The sequence below is a fragment of the Bactrocera dorsalis genome, chromosome 3, assembly GCF_023373825.1.
Source record: "Bactrocera dorsalis isolate Fly_Bdor chromosome 3, ASM2337382v1, whole genome shotgun sequence".
Taxonomy (NCBI): Eukaryota; Metazoa; Arthropoda; class Insecta; order Diptera; family Tephritidae; genus Bactrocera; species Bactrocera dorsalis.
This window is the reverse complement of record NC_064305.1, coordinates 63,006,234-63,023,878: the sequence shown is the minus strand read 5'-3', so window position 1 is coordinate 63,023,878 and position 17,645 is coordinate 63,006,234. Positions and strand designations below refer to the sequence as shown.

At 36.5% G+C, this 17,645-nt stretch overlaps 1 protein-coding gene across 1 annotated transcript; it reads left to right on the top strand.

The window, feature by feature from the left end:
* Positions 1-1,292: 1,292 nt before the first annotated feature.
* LOC105224657 (uncharacterized) lies at positions 1,293-16,616 on the top strand. Its single transcript, XM_049452723.1, has 9 exons — positions 1,293-1,796; positions 3,503-4,728; positions 5,655-5,793; positions 5,901-6,017; positions 7,951-8,858; positions 8,928-9,081; positions 15,302-16,215; positions 16,284-16,428; positions 16,485-16,616. The coding sequence occupies exons 1-9, from the start codon at positions 1,772-1,774 to the stop codon at positions 16,604-16,606; spliced, it is 3,750 nt and encodes a 1,249-aa protein (XP_049308680.1). The 5' UTR covers positions 1,293-1,771; the 3' UTR covers positions 16,607-16,616.
* Positions 16,617-17,645: the final 1,029 nt, after the last annotated feature.

Sequence of the window (17,645 nt, the reverse complement as noted above, 5' to 3'; positions counted from 1 at the left end):
TAATGATTAGTTTTTTTTTTAAGAAATCATATCACTTTTATTGGAAAACCCTGTATACATGATCAATGTGACGAGCTGGGTATATTTTGCCATGATCGTCTTTCCTTGGTTGTTGAGATATCGATCTGGAATTTTATACGTCCTGTTCTCCCCATTTTTCTTTTTTTTTATAGTATAACGGAAGTTATTTTTGTCCAGGTTAGAAACAATATGACAAAAAAATTTTCTACGAAAATCCCCGAAAGTATTTTGCTTCGAAATGGCGCATTTCAAAAACGTTAAAAAATATACTTTATACATTACTTGACAGCTTTGTCACGATTCTGAGTTTTTACTTATCATATTTTCTACAATTCCACATCACATTTCAACTTCAGAACTGTTAGTAGTTTTAGATTGGAGACTCAATGCGATGGGATTCGAGTTTGCTGCATAGCCTATAATGGAGACTTTTATGCACAAAGCTGTTTGATTTTACTAACGGAAATTATAGAAAACTTTTTGGAATTCGAAGAAACTTAAAGATTTGAAGATGGCATGGAATGAACCTTCTGAGAATATTGTCACCCATAAATATGGGGAAAGCTAAAATTCTATTGGACGAAATTCGTATGCAGAACGACAATACTATTATAGCGCAATCATTGTTCAGATTGTCTTTGTGCTTCCCGGAATTTTTAATAATACCGTGATATGAGACATGAACTGCAATATGTACATATGTATGTGCTTATAAAAAATTTTACTCTCCCAACTGATACATTTTGCTCTATAATTTTGTATTTTGGGAGTATACCAAACTCATAATAAAATTCTCTGATTAAATGTTATGTGGAGACCTCCCATTAATTCCTTATATTTCTACAGCATTATAAAGCATTGCAACATTAATCTTCTCGTATATATAGTATACAGACCTTACTCAATCCCTTATCAATTCCGCATTTGCAAATTTAATTTTAATACAACTTTAAGTGAAAACAATTGAATTTCGTTGCAAAATCGAATGGAAATTTCATTGAATAAACATAGAAAAAACCCTGAAATATTACATGTATCAGTATACCAAAAGGCTCTGATAACAGTTGAACTTAACCGCTTACGAGTAATCGGCGAAACGAGTAAACGTGTTTGCTACAAAAACAAAACAAAATGGGATGTTATATTGAAAGCGCAGAATACAGACTGCCGGCCAAAAAAGCAAACAGAGCAAGTACAATCTGACGACGTTCTGCGTGACTCTCTTTAACTGTGAGCGCGATTTAAGAAATATTTATACTACGAAGCTGCTAAACGGGCGATCAGTGCTGCTTCGCCATAGCAGCCGTAACGACAAAGGCTTTTGAAAGGCGCGCTCGAGAACTTTTTCGCGACAAAGAACTGGTAATCATATAAATAGAAGGAAACAATAAGAATACAAGCAATAATAATACGAAGAAATATATGCAAGTTTAAATAAAATGCAATAAAATCGGCACATAACAAAATAATTGTGGCAAAACAGTGCAAATTACATGTGTATGAGTACATATATATATACAAGTGATATATAGTATAAACAGAGATGCACATAAGATTTTTATAACTACAACAAACAGATAAAGTGCACGAGTACCAATCCGACCGGTAACGCGTTTATAAGCGCAAGCCAGCAGTGAATAACAAGTGACCAGTTTGCTGAAACTGGAAAATACGCGTTTGTAGAGAGCAACAGACTATCTTTTAGAAGACTGACCAGCGGTATCGCGAGAGTGTTAAGACAACAAGAACAATGTGCGCAATGCAGGGGATTTTACGTAAGCATAATAAGATACATTTAATTAGTTTTAAATTCAAACTGAGTGCTTGGTGAGTAATCACATTCACGGCCGGCTAAAAAGTGAGGCTTAGCAGAAATAACAGAATCCGCTGCGATAAATTATACGGAAATATAAAATGGCAAAAACGCATTCTTCAGTGTTGCTACATGAAGTTGTAATGTAAATCACCAAATATTCTAATAAACGAAAATACAAAAGTGCCGCATAGAAGGTTTAAACTTGAGCGGCACCACACACACAAAATGTCAAATCTTAGAAACTGTGGAATTCTGGAGCTGTCTACAATGCAAATTTTATAAATTTGCTATCTAAGATGGCGGAAAATAACAAGAAAACGTTAGCTAACCCAATCAAAAATAAGCAAAATTCCATACAAGAACTTGATTTTGAACGCCCAGTTTGTATGGCAGCTATATGCTATAGTCGACCGATCTGAACAATATGCTCATAGAATATAGTATTGTTTCGGATAAAAATCCATGCCAAATTTTGTGAAGATATCTCGTCAATAAAAAAAGTTTGCATACAAGAACTGAATTTTTTTCTACCACTTTGTATGGCAGCTATATGCTATAGTTATCCGATCTTAACAATTTCTTCAGAGATTATAGCGATGCTTTGGGTAATAATCTGTGCGAAATCTCGTGAAGATAGCTTGTCATATAAAAAAAATTTCCATACAAGAATTTGAGTTTGATCGGTCAGTTTGTATGACAGCTATATGCTATAGTGATCCGATCTTAACAATTTCTTTGTTGATTACATTACTGCCTTAGATAATAATCTCTGCTAAATATCATAAAGATATTTTGCCAAATAAAAGAGTTTTTCATTCAAGAACTTAAGTTTGATCACTCAGTTCGCATGGCAGCTATATGTTATAGTTGGCCGATATACGCGGTTCCGATAAATAAGCAGCTTCTTGGAGAGAAAAAGACGCATACAAAATTTGATTGATATCTCAAAAACTCAGACATGACTAAAATGATTCATCATTTATAGTATATACCCTATAAACTTCATAGGTCCTTCAACGTTTCCCTTTCGGTGTTACAAACATCGTGAGAACTTAATCACATTTCATCTAACATTTCTTGGTGCTTTGCATTGTTTGACTCACTTTAGAATCTGGTGGTCTCTACTCCATAAAATAACGGGCTTCCAAATATACTTTTACTATTGATACGAAAAGATTCACCGGATCTGTGAAACAAAAGCGGGTGCCTTTTGGCATGCTTTGTATTGGCTCGCTCTGATGAGGTCGGTTTATGCGAAAATTCCCAGCCATAGCTGATCTAAGAAAAAATAATCTTTAAATTCCCCTGATTATTTTGAAAATTTCTCTCAAGCTAATGATATTCATACTTTGGGAGAGAATGAGCGAGAATAAACAGCTTATCGTAAATATTTGCTCGATGAGCGTTCTTGAAAGATCATTACTCGCAAATAGTATTGCATGTCGAACATTGCAGCTGCTAATTATCGCATATTTGATGACGCTATAACTGAAACCGCGACTTTTGCCACAGCAAAAACTATGAGTAAATATAACGGCACGTCGGCGAATTGTGATTTTTTATCATAAAGCTGTTACTTGGAATAATATTCAGAATATACATTTACTTATTTATAATATTATATATACTTTTAAATTAAAAAAAAATGTCCGTCCACATTTTCAGTTGCCTTATTGATCGCTACTGCGGCCGCACAATCGCAATCCTATTACCAACAGCAACAACAAGCACAATATAAGAAACAATATGAGGCACAAGAAGCTGAGTATGCAGCACGCAGAGAGCAGCAAAGCACACCCGCTTACTTGACAAGGATATCATTGACGACAACCTCCTATACCAACGGGATTTTATTGCCGCATTTTAACATAAGACCAACAACATCACCTACTGTCCAGCACCCAGCAGGGATCAATGTACGGTTTCCAGCACCAGCTAAACCAAATTATCCACTTCAGCAAGCATATTCACCGCACGCCACAGTGTCTGAACGGAATCCCGTTTGGGACAGCTCGAAACGTCAACCGGCTGGTGTCATCGCCCCCAATCGTCGGAACACATACGCGCCCAACAAATTCAATGCGAATCTTTTCCGTGTAATCGCCGGACCAGCGTCACAATACAACGTCATTTACTCGCCCATTTCACTGCAATTGTTGTTGGCCTTCGTTTCTATTGGTGCCGGTGGGGAGACCTATAATCAGCTGCAGAATGCACTCGGACTGCCTGCGAATAGAGAGGACACGGATAAACTGTTCTATAATCTTTTGCAGACTCAACTTTATGCCGGCAGTGCACAGCTAGTGATGGCAAATAAAATGTATCATAGCCGACACCTGACGCTGCAGCCGAACGTAGAGCAACGTGCACGAAATTTTGACAGCGCCATCGAGGCGATCGACTTCCGTTCGCCGAATGTTGCAGCGTCGGCTATTAACAATTGGGTTGCACAGAAAACGCAAAATATTATACGCGAACTCGTTACACCAGCACAATTGGATGCGCAAACGCAGGCGATGCTCATTAATGCCATCTACTTCAAGGCCAAATGGGCGAAAGAGTTCTCTACGCGTGACACCGAGCGACAGAATTTCTATGTGACACCGGCGCGTACAGTGCCGGTCGATATGATGTACGGTGATGACACATACGCTTATGGTGAATTTCCGGAATTGGATGCAACCGGTGTGGAGTTGAAATATGCAAATTCGCAGCTAACAATGATGATCTTGCTGCCGAACAAGCTTGACGGCTTGGCAGAGATGGAGCAGCGTTTGCATGACGTCGACTTGAATAGTTTGTCGAAGCGCATGCTTATGGAGACAGTGACGATAAGAATACCCAAATTTCGCATTAGCTACGACGTAAATATGAAAGCTCCTTTAACTAAGGTGAGTTGCGATTAAAATTTTGATTTATTTATTTTTCAAAAAAAATCATTAGTTAAGTACGTATATTCTAGTAAATCAAAAGTAGTATCGACAACGTACAAATGTTAAATACCGAAACTTTGAGTTTCAGGTTGTCAATTCAGCACAGTTTCTCAGTTATAAAATTGTGAGCGGCAAAGAGTATTTGAAACCGCGAGTGTCTGGTTTCTGCTGATACGTTATAAACACTCCAGATTGGCTCATCGAACCGTCGTTATTGGCAACTCTGTTCTCTTGAACGGGGTCCTAACGTATCAATTGCTTGATCTTATCATCTTGATTAGCATAAGTGGGACTAAAACTATGTCCAAACAAAAATTAAAAAATTTCCTTATCTGGTTGCCATTGGAACCTAGTATTTGTTTAAAAATTTCCAGTTCATTACAAACCGATTACTTGGGTTTTTAAGAGAAACTTTTCTGTTCTAGAAAAATACTTTCGGATCTGTCATAACCACGTAATGAAGAGTTGAAAAAGGTGTATGTTTTCTCGTCACTCTTCTGATGTAAAAGGGGCATGATGGTTTCAGAGGTTTCGAGCACTTACTTTCGTTCGTTCAATGTGGGCACAGAAAGTTTAAGAAAAGTTAAGTTTAAGCTTCTTAAGCTAGTTTAAGCTTCTCATGCTATGACAACTCTATAACCCTTTAATACCTCCTGACTTTGTCTGAAATATTTGAAAGGAAAAGTCTTAGTAAAGGCATCAGAGTTTTTAAGTCCTCTAGGCCAATAAGTCTCAAACTTACACCATTTTTGAGGCGTCTGCGTTTTTGTCATACACGCCATTTAGTCTCAAAATATTGACAAAGATTATTTGAACCATTATTAAATTTAAGAACATTTCTTTAGAATCGTCTGTTAAATTTCTTTTCCTCTTTTACATTACAGCTTGGAATTACAGATCTTTTCAGCGAACGCGCTGATTTGAAAAATTTCTTCTATCCACAAACAGTTAGTGTGTCGCAAGTACATCACAAGGCCTACCTCGATGTCAATGAGGCAGGCTCAGAAGCGGCTGCAGCATCATGTAAGTAATTTATATTAAACAAAATTATTATAATTTTATAAAAAAAACAGCTGTATGAAATAAATAAATTCATTTAATTTTAACTTCGCACTCTCCTCGCATTGCAGTTATCAAGCTAGTGCCGCTCTCACTGCCCAACCGCATCATTCGCTTCACAGCCGATCATCCGTTCATGTTCGCCATTCGCAGTCCGCAAGCTGTCTTCTTCATTGGACATGTCGTTAAAATATAATAAAATAAGACTTACAATACTTTTACTCGTAATTAATAATTTATACATTCTCTAAAGAACTTTAAAGAGAACATTTTGAACAAATATAGAAAAAACTGCACAAGAGAATCGCAAAATAAAGAGAAGAATAAGAAGCGGGCATACTTTTAAAACAAAATACTCATCGAAATATGTATGCACGTATGATGTGCAGTAATTATAAGCTTTCAAGAGCTTTCAATAAAAGTTTTTATATCAACAAACCTACAAATTAATATTTTTCATTTCATACCATGATAAGCAAACTTTGTGAAAGAGCAAAAAAACTGAGAGCAGTTCTGAAGCACACTAATTTTTGTTACAGTGGTGAAGAAAAATTTGTATACAAATAAAAATATACATTTTTGGAATAATTTTTGTTGTATTCAGCTAAATTTTTCTGGTAGGATGTGGTGGAATTGACAGTCGTCATCTAAATATAAATATCAGTTTATTCTATATAATCGGTCTATTGTGGAAGCAAATTGCCGATCTTATTTTAATATCTAATATCTTTCTGAACCTTACCTTGGGTTTCAGAAAACATACTGTAAGGCTAAAAAGTCACTTTCTATTAAAGAGCCAACGCTGAGAGCCCCAACAAAAGGCTCCTGGCGCTAATTTGAGAAAGCCCTTTCAACGGCTGTGTTTATCGACTGCTGAACATCGAATGGGTCTTAACTGAGCTACTTTTTAGTTCGGTTCGAGTAAGATCAAAAACTTAAGCAAAAAGCGCATAAAAAAGATCGAAATCGCAAGAAACTCACCAAGTGTTTGTCTCTTATCCACCATTGCAAGAAAAGAAAATAAAATATAGAAAACATGAAGGAAGGTGTTATCAGCAAAGCCCTCTTCTAGTTATTTGGTGTTTTCAATAGGGGCGCAACAAGAGTAGATCGATAGGGACAGCAAACGACGCCATATTTTTCCCCGCTCTTTGGACATTTCTCTTAAGAAAGGTTTGCCATTTCATCACTGAAAGAAATACGATCTAACAAGGAGTCGAAATTACTAAAATTTACTACCGAAATTCAGAAACAGTGGCCTCAACTTTAAGAGCGCAAACTGACGCAAGAACTGAAGCCGCTTCGCCATCTTAATCGTCATATGTTCGTGCACTGGGCTGAGCAACAACTTGAAATTGATCCAGATTTTAATCGAAAAATCATTTTCAGCGATGTGGCTCATTTCTGGCTTGGCAATCCACACGTCCTCCATGAGTCACCATTACAAGTTACGGTTTGGTGTGGTTTATGGGCCGGCGGCGTCATTGGGCCGTACTTCTTTCGTGTTGATCAATACCGGCATTTTACTGTGATTGGGAATCACTACCGTTCAAAGATAACCAAATATTTTTTGGCCGAATTGGATGATATGGACTTGGACAATATGTGATTCTGACAGGACGGCGCCACAAGCTAGACAGCGAATGTCTCAATCGATTTATTGAAAACCAAGTTTGGTAAACGTGTCATCTCACGAAATGGACCAGTCAGAGTATTTTCTGTGGGGCTACTTCAAGTCTATAGACTATGCCAACAATCCAGCGACGATTGAAGAACTTCGTACGAATATCGAACGTGAAATTGCAGAAATATCGACCGATTTCTGTCTGAAAACCGTCGATAATTGGGTTAGGCGTCGGGACTTCTGTGAGCGTGCACGTGGTGGCCATGCAAAAGAAATCGAGTTTCATACCGTAAAACTTGTCCTAAAAAACTAGAAGCAAATTTATTAACTTATAAAAGATGAAACACATTTTTTCTTCTTATTTTCTCGTATTAAACTAAATCATAAAGGCAATCAAAAGTTAATGCTGGACTTTAGAACAAAGTATACATAAGTATACAATATAAAAATAAACTAAAAACTACTAACTTTCCTTCGCTTATCACGCTTGCCATCAGTTTTCGTTGCGCTCAGTCGCATTTTCGTGCTCCAGACGATCAGCGCCAACGCACCGGCGCTCACTGCGAAGCTCGCCAGCGATCGTTTTGCCTTGACACTGAGCACAGCGCTTGGCCTGCAATCACCGGCGCAGAATGTGCTCCTTTCGCCAGTGCTCATACAAGCTCTACTCACGCTACTTTCCTATGGCACCAACGAACAAGAGGCTGCAGCACTACGCGCCGCCTTACATTTGCCACAAACGGAGCGCAAACAAACTGCCACACTGAATATGTCACTGCTATTGAGTTCGATGAAGACGCAAGCTCAAAACAAAGCGCATCTGCTGAGCGCCATCTATGTGCAGGAACATGTGCTATTCAAATTTCAGAATGAGTTCTTGGAAATGTCTAAACATTTTGAAACACCTACACAAATGGTCGATTTCAAACGTAAAAGCATTGATGAGCTGAACTATTGGTTCTTGCAGCAATCCAACTATAGTTGCGGTGAGGTTCTTGACCCGAAATTGGCCGATTTGCGTGATCGCTTTGTTTTGGCCTCCGCGGCGGTATTTCACGCACCATGGGCGGTAGGCTTCAATGTGAAAGAGACGGAGAAATTGAATTTTTTCACTGATCGCAAGAATCATAAATTAGTGGATAGCATGTTTGTGACGCATAAATTCCGCTATGCCGAATTGACGCATTTGGATGCCAAGCTAGTTGAATTGCCATACGCGAATCAGACACTCAAATTGTGGCTGCTAGTGCCCAACCAAGTGGATGGGCTGATAAAGCTCGAAGAGCAACTGTTACACGAAGATCTCACCAAACTTGAGGAGCAATTGAGCGAACAAAAAATCGTCTTGACGTCGCCGAAATTCCGTGCCGAATATAATGTGGACCTCAAGGGCGCCTTGGGCGCGGTTTGTTGCATAATATGTTGTTTTTGTGCTCATATATTAATAAATGGATAAATTAATTGCATGTTTCAGTTGGGCTTTGCACGCATTTTCGATGGTGAGACAAAATTCACGCACATGTTCTCCTCGTTTTTCAATACGCGCTCACCAGCTGTGACGAATGTGCCACATAAAGCGGTCTGGCGTGTGGATGAAGACGGCGGTGCTTCTGCCGAGGATGAATTTTGTAAGTTTAACTTTTGGAATAAAAAGAGAACACTGTTCGCTGACTTTTATTATCTTTATTCTCTAGCACTCAGTGGATTTTTTAAACGCCCCATGCAGCTAGTTGTGAATCATCCATTTTACTTCTTAATAAAATCCGAAACAGCCGTTTTAATGGCTGGACACATTGTGAATGTTTGAGTTAAAATGTTTGAATAAAGCAAAATTATTTCAAATTGTGATATAATTTTTTTTTTGCAAAATGTGCCGAAGAATGTCTATTGATTGAAAGAAGTTTGGAGAGAATCTATAACATTTTACGAGATAACATCGTGGAAAAGAAGTAGGGGAAAACGGGGTAAAATAAAGCTTCAAAAGTGTAAAAATTTTGACTCTCGAGATGACTCAGTTTCAGACAAATTGTATTGTCCGGTTCAACAAGCCACCGGGTCAGTAGGAAATAATGTGACTTCAAGTAGCGAACCCGAAAAATACATATTGTACCGAACTGGTTTGGCTGTCGGAGACTTAAAAATAACTATGAATAGGAATTAAACAAAAATGCATTTTCGGTTTATTAAAAAACTTTATTTCAATACAAATATAAAAAATATGAATTAAGTATATAAAAATACATTGTTGTTATTTTAATCAAAGCAAGAGCCACAACAATCTGCATCATCATTGCCAGAATAGATAGCAGAACAGATATCACCGCTAAAACACCATTCAAAACAACACAGAAATAAGCAACAATCGTCCGCAGGCGCTTCAATTACAGACGGTCCCATTGACCCTACGAAACCTGTTGTGGGGGCTGGTTCTTTAGCGGCATTTTGAAGCCGCCTTTTTTCTTCCTCCAAATCCGTGTACGTACTCTCTGTCACATGTATTTGTGTTTCCATCTCGGAGTAGCTTTATGGACCAGCACCAAACTTACACTGCACGTCTCAAAGAAATAAACTTAATAAACCGCTAGCTTAGATTACAGTGATGGAATGGACAAGATAAATACAAATGTGCGCACTTAAATATTGCACATCGATATTTTGCTCTTCATATTAATAATTTTCACTCTTTAACCGATCAATACTCTCTGCACGAATGTGCAATGGGCTAAGAATATCACATTGTAAGTGCAATACTCTTATGGCGACAGGTGCCTTGTAGGAAATTCACTGATAGAATTTTTCAATATACTTAATCTTTGTCAAAGTAAAATTAATTGTATTTGACTTGCAAAATAACCTAATTAAAAAATATTTTGAATAATATTGTTTTGAAATAGATCTTTGTTAAAAAGTCTTTGAAAATTGCCGAGATGTTTTCGAATTGCAATTATAATTTACTCTCAATCCAATTCTTTTAATTTCTTTCAAATTAAACTAATAATTTGCTTGATGTATCTAAAGCTCAATGTTTAGAGAGGAGTACGTTCTTCACTCTTACTTTGCGAATGAGTTTATTTAATACATTCTCTGCCATTTAAATATGAAATAAGAATTAAAGTTAAGAGCATAAAAGAAAATGAAAAAAATTAAAAAAAGGATGGTAAATTAAAATTGAACCACTACTTTTGATATTCATAGAAGATGTCACCATTTTTCCTACAAGGGTTGCGAAAAGAGCGCAATATATTGCATTTGCTGTTAGGTGAGAGAACTTGTTTGCGAATGCAAGCTAAACGCTAAAGTATTTAAAATGAGCTTCTAACAAATTCATTAACAATAAGTTTCCGCAATTATCTCTCTGAATAGAATTTATGTGTATATGCTATATATTATAGACAATTCATTAGAAACGAAACATGCATAAACAATTTCTTGGAAATTATGATTTTGCTCACACATTTGTTTACCATAAGCAAGATTTTCAACTTTTACATACATACATTCCATAGTTGGGTTATTACAGTGATTAAAAAAAAATATTATCTTTTTAAATTTTATAGTCTGGCAACATATTGCCACAAACGGTTGAATGTATCACCTAAAACTAATCGAGATACCACAGATATAATGTAACTTATTGTAAGAATGACCAGACGACGTAAAATCTACGTGACTACCTGTCCGTTCGTCCATCGGTTCAAGTTTTAGCTTGAGTAAAAATTTAAAATTTATTAATGAAACCTTGTATTGCCGATGAACAATGAGATCGGACAATTGTCGCGCCTACAAAACGCCACAGTTCGAAAACCTACATATGTAGTGTCATAACTAAATATCCGCATAAGGTACTAATTTTTTAATTGTTGCATCGAATCGCATTAGAGAGGGCGTGGCCCTATTTAACCATAGTTTCTCAGAACAAATCTTTCCGGCACAACTTCGCCAGTGTGAAAATGAGTGAAATCGGACCGCTATATTATACTTTAAATACAATAACTCAACAGGCATATGCGTTAAAAACATTAAATTCTGTACCCTAGGCGATACGAAATAAGCACCAATTCACACTAATAGTGCCTATAAAGTATACCAATGCTTATAGCTAGCTTTTTTTTCGAACTTCCAGGTGCCGTTATGCCGTAAATATCGGCCAATGTGTGAGATACCTTCAGGAAATTAAAATCTATGTTAACAGTTTTTCTTATGCCTAAAATAGATGAAATCGGGTCAATACTACCTCTAGCCTCCATATATCGCAGCATCTCGAACTGATGTATGGAACGAATTGGCGCATTTTACGTCGAAATCTTAAACAGAAAGCTATCCAACTAGTTCCGAACTTTCCGGTGGAATCATCGGTCCATATTTTTTTAAAACTGATGCCGGTGAGAAAGTAGCCATCAATCGCTCCATAATAACCGACTATTTTATGCCAAAGTCGTGATCTTAGCGATATTTGGTATCAACAAGACGGCGCCACTTTCCACACGTCACATCAATCAATGGATTTACTGAGAGAACACTTCAGTGAGCAGATAATTTCAGGGTTTGGACCGATCAATTGATCACCATACCATACCATACCACCGTTATACTTTTTCCTGTGTGGATATGTCTAAAGTCTATGCGGACAATCTCTTGAACCTCGAAATGGATCACTATTTACTTAAGTAACACCACAAGATAACGTAATCGGTCCCGCCTTTTCCTGACCCAAATACACCCTATATTATAACTTCCGACTTTTCAACTGACTTTCAGCCGCTTACGTCGGTCAATATAATGTATGATATTTCAAAGTTTTCTTAATCATGATATGGTTTAAATGATCAGAATTGGTACCTACCCCTTTCAGCCTTTCGTTGAATAAAGAATGTAAAATTCTTTCCCTATATTTTTAAAGTGGTTAACTCTCTCCCATATGCATTATCGGACGGTATTTGTAGTTAGTATCATTTATCGTTTTCCGTATGTATTTTTTGTGCAATGAGAGAGTCAACTTAATGAAACTAAAAAGCTAGTTTAGTACCTTTTTTTTAACCTTTGCTTTTAAAATCAATTGCAATTGGTTAATTGAATAATTAATGTATAAAGTATACTGTCGAAACTTAATATCCCTGCATAATATTTATCAAAGGATTAAACCAAATGTGTTGGATAGCAGCGAATCGAACAATCAACTGGTATAAATCAATTAGACAGGCATACTGGAGAGGGAACAGCAAGCAATTATTTGTCTTCAAAGAAGTATCAGCTGTGTCCCATCTAGTGAAACTCAGTAAGTTTCTAATCGAACACACAATTGGCATAAATTACTTATAACGGAAGTATTCAGGTGTACAGGTTTTTGTCGTCTTTCAATATAAACATTCTTAATAAGAGAGCAAAGCTCAAGCATAGAGAGCCGTACCGAAGATTACTACTTTAAAATTAGTTACAAATGAAAATAAGATTTATGTAGTTTTGTTTTATTGATTCTTTAAAAACATCTGCAAATTATTTTGAAGAAGTCTTTGCCTTTAAAGCATAATTTTCGGCACTAATCAAGCTTCGCACATACTTATATTTACGACAAACCATATCAATTGTATGCTTGGTTAACGAAGTTCTTTATCAGCTGATGAATAAGAAAAAAATTCGGGTCAAAAAGTTACTCATTGATATGCAGCGAAATAAATTTAGAGGCTGATTTATACAAAATTTGTTCAGTGACATACAAGAATAAACAAATTTACATTTATGTGCGTGTATGTGTATGTTTTTAAATATGCTCATTTGTTTACTGATAAGCTCTATTTGTTAATTTGTTTTGCTCTTCGTAAGCGAAAATTGCACAAATCATAAACAAACTACACAAAAACATATACACACACACGCATGTGTATGTATGTATATAAATAATTATATTGCATATAAGTATGTATAAAATATATATATGTATATACGAAGGTACTTGAGTTCGCTTTTCAGCTTTTCTCAACCACTTAGTCGAAGTTGTTAATTAGTTTCGTAAATAGACAACTGTGAGCTCGGTAGAAAGTGGTTACACTTGAAAAAATTTTTATTTACATTTCATAAGAATTTTATATAGTCAAGTGTTCCTCATAAATCTACATATTCTTTTGAAAAGTATAGAGAAGTGATAATATAGAATCTCTAATCACATTTCAATCAAATGTATAGTTCCCCAATGCCTTAGCGTCCAATTTTGATTTTATCTTCCGATAAGGACCAACAATTTTACAGGTGGTTGCGCTTGATAACAGATATCCATGCATTCCAAAGGACAAATATTATAGCGCCCCATTCTGTTAATCTCAAATCTCAGTCCAGTAAATATTTTCTAACTTAAAAAACACTCACCCGACCAGTCATTCTTACTTAAAATCTAGCTAATGATAACAACGCTCAGAAGGGTAATACATAGTTTCACTGTACCTTTAGTCCTACGGAGATTAAAATGCCCAAAAACAGGATTTTCGGAAGAATTTTTTTAAGATATCTAACGACTTTCTTTTGAAGCTTCCCAAGAAAAGACCTGTCATTGCCAAACTCACACAATTTGAAACATTTCATATGAGACTGAAAGAAAATGGGCCAAAACAAGGTATAAAGTTTGAAATTTATGTCATTTATTATTGAATTTTCTTAGAACAGAAATATTGGCACTCTAAAGAAGAAAATTTGACCAACATGCAGAATAATTACATACTTGAAGAGTTCTTGAAGTGAGTAGAGTGAATATTCATTGCTCTTTGCTCAAACTCGGTTCCAGTTATAGATAACGATCTGAATTTTCGAACACGTCCTATTCTCTACAAGAAGCTTATTTGTCGGATTCTCGGATATTGGACAATTTGGCATATATGTAGCTGCCATACGAACTGACCGATTAAACTCAAGCACTTGTATGAAAAACTCTTTTATTTGATGAGATATCTTAACGATATTTAACATGGATTATTATCTAAGACCATAACGTAATCTTCGAAGAAATTGTTTAGATCGGACAACTAAAATATATAGCTGTCATACGAACGGAACGAGCAAACTCCAGTTCTTGTCTGGAAAACTTTTTTACAAGGCATCTTCACAAGATTTGGCACAGATTATTATCCTAAGCAGCGCTACAATCTCTGAAGAAATTATTAAGATTGGATCACTATAGCATTCAGCTGTCCTGCAAACTGGCAGATAAAATTCCGCTTCTTGTATGAAAGCTTTATTTAATGGCAAGATATCTGTACAAACTTTCGAATGAATTGTTATCCAAAACATTATCATAGACTCAGAACATATTGTTCAGATTGAGCTTATGGATCAAAACCAAGCTTTTGCATGGAATATTTTGCATATTATATAATATTTGAATGGTCTTATACAATAGTTTCGATGCAACCGAAGCTAACGTGTTTTCTTGTCTAAACTTCATATTAGACCATAAAATTTCTCCAATATAACAAATTTTTATCCTTAGGTAGTTAGTAGTTTCGGATTATGAATCTAAAAATATATAAAATGCTAATTTATAAAATCAGTCATATATGTACATATTTTTTCCCAGTGTAGGAGTTTTCTCATACTACTTAATCAGCTGCCGCTAGTCTAATTCTTTGACGAATTAAATATATGCGTCAGTGCCGCGAGAAGTTCGAGATTTGTACCAAGCGCTTAGTCGTAATTTAGCGTAACAACAGTTCGGATCCTAAGCGTCGCTAATCGTTACAATCGAGTCTTAATTGAATACACGTACCGCGCACAGCATGAAATCACTATTATGTAAGTGGGAAAAAAAATAAGATGATTAAAATCAATTCAAATACTCAAGGTAAATTATTATCATCTATCTAGTTTTGGCCGCATTAGTCGCGCTGAGTGGTTGCCTGGTAGCTCATGCCGCCACTTTGGACACTCAAAGTGAAGCTACTGAACGCAATCTCTTCGCTGCCGATATCTATCAGGCTGTCGCTTCGAATCATTTAGGTGAGAATGTAGTGATCTCCCCTGCAGCCATACAAACCGCCATGGCCTTGGCCTTCTACGGCGCCAAAGGACGCACCGCAAATGAAATACAAGCGGGCATACGGCTCGGTTCCGCCAATTCCGATGATGTGGTGCGTCGTTTTAGCGCTTATCAAACAGCTTTTACACGCAGCAACAATTTACGTTTATTCAACAAGATATACATAAGTGAGAATCTGGAATTCAAGGCTAATTTCCGCGATGTGGCACGTCGTAGTTTCGACTCGGATCTCGAAACAGCCGATTTTCATCCGCCCTACAATAAACGCACCGCCGATCGCATTAGCAAAGAAGTACAAGAGAAAACCTTGAATAAAGTGACGAATATACTACAACCGCAATTGTTAAATGATCTAACGGAAGGTGTGATGGTCAATGGTATAGCCTATAGTGCACCCTGGTTGAATGCCTTCAAAGCTGATAAGACAGCACGTCGTGAATTTTCATCCGGTGGTCGGAAGTCAGTAAATGTGGATATGATGTGGACGGTAAATAATTTCCGTTATGCTGAAGTAAATGAATTGGATGCAAAAGTGATCGAACTACCCTATCAAAATATTGAGTACTCAATGCTTGTGTTATTGCCGAACCAAATGAACGGTTTGTCTAATCTTGTGCAACGTTTGGTGGGCAAGAATTTGGTCGGACTTGTGGATAGTCGCTTGAGTTCGCAAAAGATTGAGTTGCGTCTACCTAAATTCGGTTTTGAATTTGGTGTCAGTCTGGAGGAACCATTCCGTAAGGTAAGTTTTCGATTTTCAAAAGATATTTAACTTATGTACCATTATCTAAATAATGCTTATCCCGCCAGCTCGGTGTCACGACTATGTTTACCCGTCAAGGCGATTTCGGTCACATGTATCGCATGTTCGTCAGCCACTATATCAATAGCGCTAGCCACAAAGCATATGTGGAAGTTACCGAGGACGGTTCAGTACCTTCATTGGAATCCGGAGGTAGTTACTTTCTTTCATATATAAAACTTGTTTTTCTAATATATATTATCTTTTAGGTATAAAGAGCTTTTTGACTTTCTCACGCCCGAAAGCTTTGGAAGTGGATCATCCTTTCGTATTTGCAGTTAAACATCAGGACTCAATTATTTTCATGGGTCATGTGACACACAATGTTTAAAGAGTTTGTGCGGGTGTTGGAAATTCTCCAAAAATTTTAACTCAATGAAAATGTTTTTGAAAGCGGTTTGTGCACAATTTTATATTAACCGAACGACTGTTTAATATATATTCAGTGAGATTAAAAAAAAATATTTAAAGAAATTTTTCTAGACTAACAAAGAAATGAAGGTTGGCAAAGATATATTCTCTGTTAGCATTCTAACGCATCTGGGAAAAAAACTGGAGTCTGAGATACTCTCTTGTTTGTTATAGATACGAGTTCCACTATTGAACACAAAACCACCTAATAAAACCACCTTTGGTTGCAAAAATCTTTAATAAAATAAAATAGTATGTATTGACAGTTTAAGTGTACTAAAGAGGACGAGAAAAAGTTCAGAAAATGAAAGTTCTCCACCACGGTTTTGAAAAAAATATTTTTACGTTAATATTGACAATTTTGTTTGTTTGACTTTTCCAACTCTTTGATAACATAGCACTACCCTATTGAGTTCCTTAAGGTTACATGGTGGAAAACTAAGGTTTGATCTTTCAAAACAAAAATATTTGGAGTACGAACAAACATAAAACTACTCTTCAGGTTCCCTAGCATAAAAAAACATACTGAACGGACTGTTTTACGGGATTCGCTTGGTTTGATATATCCTTTGTTTTGGAGTGAAGATGGAGTTCAAGCACATTTTCAGTATCTCTAACCAATAGATTCTCTATGGTTTCAATGAGATATGCAATAGACCTATCGCTCTTCTTCTAGGTCACCATCACCCTTAATGATGGAATCATGTGACATGCCTCTCAATTGGTCGTCTAGGTAATATGATTTACCAACCCACAAAATGTCATAAAATTGCAAACTTAGTAATATAGCCTAATATATATTATCCATTTAAGAAGAATAGTAGCACATTGGGGTAATATACAGACGGTCCGAAAAAGCTAGAAGGTAGGTGGAATTGAGACGGGTATAGTGGACCACGTACCAAACTGCCAGGTTTTCAAGCATTTTTCAAGCTGAGGTTTATGTCATTGACAGATGT

Coding starts and splice junctions, on each gene's coding strand:
- LOC105224657 (XM_049452723.1), top strand. CDS start 1,772: ATGTGCGCAATGCAGGGGATTTTAC. Junction 5,794..5,900: donor AGAAGCGGCTGCAGCATCAT/GTAAGTAATTTA, acceptor CTCGCATTGCAG/TTATCAAGCTAGTGCCGCTC. Junction 8,859..8,927: donor TCAAGGGCGCCTTGGGCGCG/GTTTGTTGCATA, acceptor TGCATGTTTCAG/TTGGGCTTTGCACGCATTTT.